This window comes from Gymnoscopelus braueri, assembly GCF_963280865.1.
Source record: "Gymnoscopelus braueri genome assembly, chromosome: 21".
In the NCBI taxonomy this organism is placed as follows: Eukaryota; Metazoa; Chordata; class Actinopteri; order Myctophiformes; family Myctophidae; genus Gymnoscopelus; species Gymnoscopelus braueri.
The window spans coordinates 39,849,131-39,860,340 of NC_137623.1; the positions used below are offsets into that span (position 1 = coordinate 39,849,131).

The 11,210-nt window shown below is 37.8% G+C and overlaps 1 protein-coding gene across 1 annotated transcript; it reads right to left on the bottom strand.

Annotated features, from left to right (window-relative positions):
* Positions 1-249: 249 nt before the first annotated feature.
* On the bottom strand, positions 250-1,083 carry LOC308077000 (stomatin-like; the record flags this gene model as incomplete). The annotated part of the gene is made up of 1 exon (XM_080417529.1): positions 250-1,083. One exon carries the CDS (start codon positions 1,081-1,083, stop codon positions 250-252), a length of 834 nt encoding a protein of 277 aa, XP_080273655.1.
* Between the last annotated feature and the right edge of the window lie 10,127 nt (positions 1,084-11,210).

Here is an 11,210-nt window from a genome sequence, read left to right on the forward strand (position 1 = left end):
GTGTGTGTGTGTGTGTGTGTGTGTGTGTGTGTGTGTGTGTGTGTGTGTGTGTGTCTGGCCAGATTCACAGAAAGATGGACATCTGAGCCACATTGACTTCCATAATAAAAAGTAAATGAAATATATCAAAAAGTACATCATTTGTGACCAAATTCTACAATTTGTGGGATTCTAAGTGAATCTGATGACAGTCTGACCGCCTTAGACAGCTTAGCCTCTTTAGAATCTGTTACACTGTGCAAAATAATTCTATTTAGTTCTCTTAGTATCATCTTTTCTCCTCATAAATTGACTTATGAGATCCAGGGGCAGGGGGAAGATGATGGTGGAGTTCTTCTCAGCAGAGATGGTTTGGAGGGTCTGCAGGTAGCGCAGCTGCAAGGCTGACGGAGATTCGGCCAACACCTGGGACGCCTCCTTCAGGGCACGGGACGCGTTCACCTCACCGTCGGCTGCGATCACCTTAGCCCTAGCTTCTCTTACAGCCTCAGCCTCAGCAGCCATGGCTCTCTGAAGCTGTGGCGGCAGCATCACGTCTTTAATCTCCACACGCTCCACTTTGATACCCCAGCAATCTGTGGCCTCATCAATGGTTACCTGCATGTTCTGAGCGATGCTCTCGCGGTCCGACAGGAGCTCGGACAGTTTTTTGGTTCCCATGACATTCCTTAGCGTGGTCTGGGCCAGCAGACGGGTGGAGGAGTGTGCGCGTGTCACCCTGGTCACAGAGGCATAGGGGTCGGTGACTCGGTAGAACACTGCCGCGTCCACAGTCACAGTGACAGAGTCCTTGGTCAGGATCTGCTGAGGAGGGACGTCAAATGATTCGGTTCTCAAATCCACTTTGACGATGGAATCGGTGAAAGGCAGAATGAAGAGAAGACCTGGTCCTTTAGCATTGTTGTTTTTTGTGCGGCCGAGTCTGAAAAGGATAGCACGCTCATAATCCTTCACAACTACAAAACTAAGCCAGGCGGTGATGGGGAACAGGACTAAATTAACTGCACCAGAGATGAAAATTACTACATATTCTTTGATGGGTCTGAACCTTCTCCTTTTTTGATTTCCTGTTTCTTCTGGCATCTCTAAATATCTGTTTAAAACTATATATATTCCGAGCAGAATAATGTGTGAATCGTATCGGTGTTGAACTAATCTATCAAGCTGTATCTCCTTCGTTGAAGTTAAAGGATCTTCACATTTTATGTAGGCTGACGGAGCTCTGGCCTGATGTCACACACAACAACACATAGCGTTGCTGTGCATGCCAATTGATGCCCATTTGTGCAGGTTCTCTTGGATCCAGAATGTAGTATGCTTGGATGTTGGATCTTCTTATCTGCAAACATAACTTGAACTCTGTCTGTCTGCCTACTACTACTACACCTACTACTATACGCACACACACGCGCATGAACACACGCACATGCACACATGTGCACACACACACACACACACACACACACACACACACACACACACACACACACACACACACACACACACACACACACACACACTCACACACACACACACACACACACACACACACACACACACACACACACACACACACACACACACACACACACACACACACGATACATGTAATGAAGGATTGATACAGGACAAGGTGACACTCCGAGGCGAGCAATGAACTATACCCCATCACTCACTCACTCACTCACTCATCATGGTTGAATAGTAGTCCCTTTTTTTCAAGCTACTTGGCAGGTGATTGGATGGGACCGTCTGTCTATCACCGTCTATCAACCAATCATATTGACGTGTCTACATGACGTATAGTAGCTAGATATTAGTAGTAGTTCTTTTGTGTACTATTCAACCATGATGAATCGTGAAAGAACTACAACGCAATAAGCGCTTCTTGATGGCGTCACATCCGGTCTCACCAAGATCCCGCCCTAGCAGCCGCTGATTGGTTCGCATACGCCGCTGTGCGGAGTAGCCCTACTCTCTGAGCGATCCCAGATGGATGCTGTATTGTGAACCTGTGAAGTCAATACCGCCCCCATCTGGCAGAGTCAGGTTAAACAGCTATAGGCCTCAGGCTGAACGACAATAAACCAGACTCCATCACACCCATTCTGTATCATGTATGTGTTTGTCCTGACATTTGCCTTTGCTTCATGAATACACAATTCACATAAAACCCACAAACTCGAGAGTTTTTGTGTAAGTAAGTAATTAGGAGAAAATGAAACAGAAGTCGCAAAGGAGTGTATATTCGAACCAAAACTGGTTCTTCTATGACTCTGAAGAACCCGTTTCGGCTATTGGCACCTTTATTTATCTGAGTGCTTTTGTAACTGTACGTATTGACTAATTGTTTCCTTAAATATAATTGTTATATTGTATTGTTGTGTTATCACTGTGTTTGCTGAACATGATCCATCAATATTTCACTTATTGTACTAAGTAAGTGACAAATAAACCCTTCTTGATTGATTTTTGGTTATTTTTGTCCTCCTTTTTCTTGTTTAAACATTTTTCAAGGTAATAATGATAACATCCCAGTAAGTTGGTGTCTGGCGGTGCCACCAGTTAGTGCACAATACATACTATTTCATAATTTAGTTTTCATGTATTTTGTATCTTTATCTTGTTATAACGACCATTCAAAGTTATTGGGTGGTGTGTGTGTGCAATATAATGACTGTACTGAACCCCATTTATTCTGTTTTAAAACTACAGCACCCGCTGGATGTTTTATGTATAGCACTGGGTTTATGTGTAGCACAGGGTGGCCATTAGTGCCAATATTGGGTTCAGCTTGCATACTAGCAGCAAAGCCACAAGCAGCTCCGTTTGCTGCAGACCAGAAACCTTCTTCAGCCTTGTATAACATTATGTCTGTGAGTTTGTGAAGCATTTGTGTTACTTGGTCATGTTTCTGTTTAAATGCTATACACAATTTTACCTACTGTTATTGTAATATTTACCTGTAGCTTTATGTAGAATTCATGGGTGTTGATTCATTGTAGGCTACTTTGAAGTTATAATTTAACATACTCACTTACTGTACTACTTAGCTTTTGTTACCTGCTAACCTGTATAAAAAGAGAAAGAAATGTCATAATGTGAATGAGAAATGCGATGTTAATATTCAGCACAGTGCTTACTTACATTTAAAGTAACTGACTGAATGTTCTCTGTATGTTTTGTATTTTTCAGTTTTACAATAATATTATATCTTGAAGCTTTATTGTTCGCTAACTGTCAAAATGTTGTTGAGGACACAATAGAGAGGACAGTATAATGACTGTAGTTACTATAAACACAACCCCAAACGACACATTTATTCATTTTCTATAAAGAACACTGTTAACCATTGTCAACCATGTCCTGCTGCAATTTACATGTACAATTAACAACTCTATCCATGTCCTCATGTGTGAGAGTCTCTCTCTATGTCCTCTTGTTATTCATTTCTCTATAGAAACCTCATTTGCACATGAATGCTCCAATTTCCTTCAGAACAACAGAACCAGGTAGAAGCAGCATTGGTGAAGAAACAACTGTTTGTTATACTCTGTGTATGTGTGATTGTACATCACATGATCTTAATGTATCTTGAAAAAGTGTTAAGCACTAACATTGCAGGCTTGTTATTGTTTTATGTGGTGATCAATAAGAGTCTTTGGTTTCTTTCATGAGTTTTATTGATACTCAGGAACACAGGGTATGATTATGTAGTCCACACATTTCAGAACTAAAGTTAGTCTAGTTAATTACATAATACATTCTTGATAATGTGTCAAATATGCAGTGTGCCTTAATTGCTGTGGCCAAGAACCTGCACTTGAACTGTTTACTCTATAGAGTAATATAGACACAATAGTAAATTATTAAATGGTTGAGAATGATTACTATTATTACTACTATTATGTGACTACTTCTAAACTATAACAGTGGACCCTCTATACACTCACAATGGACTATTTATGTAAGCTACATGTATTTTGACATAAACATTTAAAGTCAAGATACTGCTTGCAATGTGTTGGTTTAGTGTGTTTCTGGTCATTTAATGTAATCACGTGGAAGCAATAACAAGTTAGGGAAGCAATAACATACCATGTACGTATATAGAACATAATTTTGGCAAATAAATTAAGATGCTGTTATGTACAATGACAAACTATAAACACAATATAGAAAGCAATTGTTCCTTCAGCACACCAGGTTGTATTGTTCTGAAGGAATTCGGAACAAAATATCATCAACATATATAATATAGAAACCTATACACATTCATAAGCAGTTTGTAGACAATTAACTAATCATGAACAATTGTTTGTTTACATTCGTAAATAATTATTAAATCATTTATAACTATGGTTAAAAAGCATTTATAAAGTATTAGTAAGTAGTAATTAATTCGTGAATAAGCCATTTGTATACATTTGTAAATGATTATTAAATCATTTGTAACTAGAGTAATATAATATATGTAGATAAATAACCTATCATAGACAAACCATTTATATACATTGGTAAATGATTATGAAATAATGTATTATAATATTGTAAAACATTTAAGAATAATTTAAACATGATCTTAAACACATTAAAACATGATTTCTACTCGATGTCTTTCATCATTAAATAATGACATTTTATGTGTTCATTTGTAAATGTGTATATTCATTATTTTCGTGGTTTCGTGGTATACCCTCCCCCTCATTATCATAACACAACAAGTGTGGAAATGAGGAGGAGGAGGGACTAGGACAGGTGGGTGGTGCTAAGGTGAGAACCAGGTATACTTAATGAACTGGAGGCGTGTCCACATAAAAACATAAATTTAACAATTTCTGTACACTTTTTTGAAAAAAAATCTTCCTCCTAGTATAACCATAATACCTGATGATTGAAAATTGAAAAGTGAAATAAATCTAAAGATTGACTTCACATTGCAACTACATTCAAAATATGTAAGGGGGATAGTATCAGTGTATTATCAAGGAAGACAGTGAGTTTATAATCATTTAGTTTTAGTTTTTTCAACAACATTTATAAAGCTAATGGGTCACACTCAGAGTGGCAAGAGTTAGTTTCCTCTTTTTTACTTGTCAAAAGAACAAATAAAATATAATAAAAGAAAAACCCCAAATACCCATTATAAAATTAGCAATATACCACAATATAAAGATACTCTGTTACAAGTAAAAGGCCTGTGTTCAAAATGTTACTTGAGTAAAAGTACAAAAGTATTGGCATCAAAATACTTAAAGTACCAAAAGTAAAAGTACTAAAATGTTTGAAAATAGCAGATCTACAAGCTCACAACGCGTCGCCATGTGACGCGTTGTGAGCTTGTAGATTGGCTATTTTCAAATAGCCTATATATGAAACAGGGCTGAAGTGGAATGTTTTATTATATAATCATTTATATCTGCAAAGTAACTAGTAGCCTAAGTATAAAGTTTTCAAATATTATTGTAGTGGAGTAAAAGTACAATATTTGCCTCTGAGATGTAGTGGAGTAAAAGTATTTAAAATGGGAAATACTCCAGTAAAGTAAACATACCTCAAAATTGTACTTAAGTACAGTACTTGAGTAAATGTACTTAGTTACTTTACACCACTGCGATCTACAAGCTCATAATGCATTGCTTTGTGACGCGTTGTGAGCTTGTATATCTGCTATTTCCAAAGGATTTTCTACATATGATATAACTTGTGAAACAAGTGGGACAAATGGGACATTGTGCATAATGAGTACTTTTACTTAAGTTTGAGTACTGAAGTATATTTTGATGCCAAAAACGAAAACGCTCCGCCTCTATTCCTGACGCCTGAGAGACAAGAGCCTGCGATTGGTCGTGATGGTGTCCCTGACAACCAATAAAACCTGCGCTCATTGGTCGTCCCTCAGCACACACACCCGTGTCCTGCGCTTTCATTGGTTGTATGACTCCATTACAAGGTAAAAGAAGCTGGAAAATAGCGCGAAAGATAATTACTGAGCAACAACAGCAGCTGTGAGATTCTGTCTGTGCATCGGGAGAACTGACAGCAAGGAGGTATGTTTATGCTTTTATAATTATTTATATCCATGTATGAACATTGTTGGTTGAGAAATAACGATGTGACTCAACATATGGTGCACTTAATGTCCATGCAAGCTATTTTTGCTGTAAGATTCTGTTGGTAAGTCAGCCTGTAGGTACTTGTAAACACAAACTATGGACGTTTTAAAAGACAACATGCTATTAAAAACAAATGTATCTTGGCTTTTGTATATGTGGCCTTTTATCACGAAGTTGCCTCAATAATTACTTATATTGCAGGGCTGTGTAGGCCAGGGAATTATAAAAAGCAAGTCATGGTACTGTAAGGTACAATCAATGATTGTGTTTGGGAATCATTAAAGATGGTAGAGATCTATTCATCCAGTGGGTGTCAACATTTTTAGTTTCAAGTACACTCTCAGAGTTACAGACGTAAGGGTCCATTTGGTTCCATTGATACACTCTCAGTTTAGTTGCTGACATGTAAGGGTCCATTTGGTTCCATTGGTACACTCTCAGTTACTGACATGTAAGGGTTCATTTGGTTTGTCTGAACATTGTTGGTTGAGAAATAACGTTGTGACTCAACATATGGTGCACATAATGTCCATGCATGCTATTTTTGCTGTAAGATTCTGTTGGTTAGTCAGCCTGTAGGTACTTGTAAACACAGACTGTTTGTATGGACGTTTTAAAAGACAACATGCTATTAAAAACAAATGCATCTTGGCTTTTGTTGCCTCAATAATTGCCTCAATAATTTTACTTCGAGGTAAGGTAAGTCAAGGTACTGTAAGGTACAATCAACGATCGTGTTGAGGAATCATTAAAGATGGTAGAGATCTATTAATCCAGTGGGTGTCAACATTTTTTGTTTCAGCTACACTCTCAGAGTTACTGACATGTAAGGGACCGGGTCCATTTGGTTCCATTGGTACACTCTCAGTTTAGTTACTGACATGTAAGGGTCCATTTTGTTCCATTGGTGCACTCTCAGAGTTACTGACATGTAAGGGTCCCTTTGGTTCCATTGGTACACTCTCAGTTACTGACATGTAAGGGTCCATTTGGTTCCATTGGTACACTCTCAGAGTTACTGACATGTAAGGGTCCATTTGGTTCCACGTGTACACTCTTGAATGTACAAGTGTAAGGGTCCATTTGGAATCCTGAGGGTCCCTGCTGAACCCCACCTTGAGAACCACTCTACTAATGTGTTGGTTCTGAAAGTGGGTTTCTAGAGAAGGTTACCCACTTGAAAATGTATTTTCTATTTACTAAAGAGCTACAGACACAGGATTACCCCTCTTATTGAACACACTATAGCAATGATTACAGATTATAGAGCTTTATCTTTTTAACAATAACCTTTTTGTTTTAACAAATCATTTACAGCACCTTAGACGTTGTAATATGGCAACTGAACACTAAACATAATTAGTGTTTGAATATACTGTATATTATTATTAGTTAATCAAACATTTCTTTCCTTGCTTGACAATTAAAGCACAACAGCAGCTGTGAGGGTCTGTCGTGGGAGTCAGGAGAACAGCAAGGAGGTATGTTTATGGCTTTATGATTATTTATATCCACATCTGAACATTGTTGGTTGAGAAATAACGTTGTGACTCAACATATGGTGCACATGTCCATGCACGCTATTTTTGTTGTAAGATTCTGTTTGCTGGTTAGTTAGCCTGTAGGTACTTGTAAACACAAACTGTATGTATGGATGTTTTAAAAGACAACATGCTATTAAAAAGAAATGTATCTTGGCTTTTGTATATAGAATATGTAGGTTATGTGGCCTTTTCAACTGTTTATTATGAAGTTGCCTCAATAATTGTTATTAATTTTACTTATATTGCAGGGCTGTGTAGGCCAGGGAATTATAAAAAGCAAGTCAAAGGTAAGGTACAATCAATAATCGTGCTGGGGAATCATTAAAGATGGTAGAGATCTATTAATCCAGTGGGTGTCAAAATGTTTAGTTTCAAGTACACTCTCAGAGTTGCAGACCTGTAAGGGTCCATTGGGTTCCATTGGTACACTGAGTTACAGACCTGTAAGGGTCCATTTGGAATGCTGAGGGTCCCTGCTGAACCGCACCCTGAGAACCAAAGTCCCTGGTACAAAACCTTTTCAGATCTGCAGCCAAATACATTAGACATGGAAATCTTTGAGAACCAATGATACAATATAGCCACATGCAACTTATTTTTAAGCTGCTGTAAGTTATTAGTTTATAGCTACAGTGTATATAAGTGTAAAATGGCTCACCAATTTCAATTGATTACCCACCTGACATTTTATTTTCTATTTACTAAAGAGCTAGAGACACAGGATTACCCCTCTTACTGAACACACTATAGCAATGATTATGGATTATAGAGCTTTATCTTTTTAACAATAACCTTTCTGTTTTAACAAATCATTTACAGCACCTTAAAAATTGTAATATGGCAACTGTAAACAGAATTAGTGTTTGAACATACTGTATTATTATTAGTTAATCATGAATCAAACATTTTCTTTCCTAATTTGGTCAGCTGTTGCACCTTAACCATGACACAAGGGTTAACACGTATAACATTGTACATCCCATCTTAAAGGTTTAATGACATTCACTTTTACACCACATTCAAAGTCTTTGTCCTGGTCCTTCAAAAGTGTACAAAAAGTTTTAAGTGAAAATTCCATTCCAGTGATCCATGGCAGGTGTTTTTCTCTCACATTTCTAAAGCCTTTTCAACTGCAATGAAAAAAGAAATCTTTGCCTGCGGGTGTCGCTGGTGAGGGATTTTGCCTGTCAATCATCGCCTCTGCTCCGCCCCCCCCAAAGGAAAGGAAAGGATAGGGGAGGGGAGGGGCGAGGAGGAGAGTGGGCGGGATTAATCGACTGTGACCTCACTGTCGAAGGGCCAAGCTCAGATTACTTTTCAGCCTAATTATTCAGAAAACCCCAGACCACAGAAAATCCACTGAATGTTCTAAGTTCAGGTTTTTTGGGTGTAATTGAGGTCATAAAACCCCAAATAAAACATTGAAAATAAAAAAAGTGAAAATGAATGTCATGATACCTTTAAGACCTGACTCCGATGAGAGAATTTCATATTAAAGGTAGGGTAAGTGATTTGCAATTATTCAAATAATTGCAAAATGGGTCTATGTTCTGATAGTGCTCGTTACTATAGAGTGTCCTGTCCATATAAAGAGTCTCCATGTCTCTCCAGCTCTTTATAAAACAGAAAATTTATTTTGTAGTTTTTTTTCATTTTTTTTGTAGTTTCATTTCCAATTTTATCCAACCAGGACAGAGAACTCAATCAGGATACAGATTAAACAAGTGAAATTGGAAGTGATGACACTAAGAAATGAGCAGACAACATTTTAACTGGAACACTATACAAATTAAGCTTAAATGGGTACTTTCTCCTGATTGGCTGAGATTTTGACACCTACCGAAAAATGTATTTTCTGTTTATTAAAGAGCTGGAGAGACAGGGATACATCTGTTACTGAACAAACACTCTATAGCAATGATTACTATCAGAATATAGTATTTTAACCTTTTAACAAAATACTTTTTGTTTTAACCAAAAAATATCACTTACCCTACCAAGTCATATATTCATGAATGAGTGAATACAACATTGTTAAAGTCTGAAGATACTGATTGTCTGCTTACTGTACATGCATTTAATAATATATGCATCTATAAATACATGTTATCATATGTTTTATATTAATATTATATGAATTAAGACTATATATTTGAATTACATGAAGATTACAAATCAATTCATCCACAAATGGATGCTCTTGGTTTACAGAATGTCAAGAGTTTCTAGAAGGTTGCATGAGTTTCTAGTAGGTTGCATGGGTGGAGCATGTGTGGGGGAGGAGGGAGGGGTGGAGCACATGTAGAAGTATGTTAGCTTGTGATTGGTGGAGAGATGGTTGTATTGTTCTCTTTGTCCAATCATTCAAAGCTTACTGGCTCCACCCCAGGCTCTCTAGTATAAGAAGAGTTTGTAGTTGTAATTTATCCACAACTCCTCAAATATATCATTAATTTCTGACCAGATCTGACTGTGGACTCCAGAATTCAGTCGAAGATGAACTCTCTCAACCCAACCAGGGACAGTTCTGCTGAACAGGAGGGACTCAAAGAAAATTGTATGTTACTTTCTCTACCTCCTTTCTAGTTGTAATTCCGTACTTGCATTACTTTACTCTTCAAGTTTTAAATTAAGCAGTCTCACTTCTTGTCTCAATCTTATATTTTTTTGTCTCAAATCTATACTTTGTGTTTCATTTGAATTTGATACATTATTTATGCTCTATTGCTGCTTTGGCTCCTTTGTTGTCTCTGTATATATATTACCATGGTTGATTAACTTTTCTAGGGAACAGTTTAATGTAAATAGGTACATTTGTACTACAATCCCACCTCTCAACCATATTTCCTTTGTCTTTCTGCAATCCAGTGTTGAATCATCAGTCTGGCTTCCCTGTGCTACCAGCAGTGAATGAACAAAGAAGCTTGGCTAGACCAAAACAACACGGCTGTGATCAGTGTGGTCAACACTTCAGTTACATGTCCAAACTTAAAAGACATCAGACAATTCACACTGGAGAGAAACCCTATGGATGTGACCAGTGTGGACAACAGTTCTCTCGAATGGGCAACCTTAAAACACACCAGAGAATTCACACTGGAGAGAAACCCTATGGATGTGATCAATGTGGACAACACTTCTCTCTAATGTCCATCCTTAAAACACACCAGTTAATTCACACTGGGGAGAAACCCTATGGATGTGATAAGTGTGGACAACACTTCTCTATGATGTCCAACCTTAAAAGACATCAGCGAATTCACACTGGAGAGAAACCCTATGGATGTGATCAGTGTGGGCAACACTTCGATCAAATGGCCCACCTTAAAGCACACCAGAGAATTCACACTGGAGAGAAACCCTATGGCTGTGACCAGTGTGGACAACACTTCTCTCTAATGTCCATCCTTAAAACACACCAGTTAATTCACACTGGAGAGAAACCTTATGGGTGTGATCAGTGTGGTAAACACTTCTCTATGATGTCCAACCTTAAAATACATCAGAGAATTCACACTGGAGAGAAACCCTATGGGTGTGATCAGTGTGG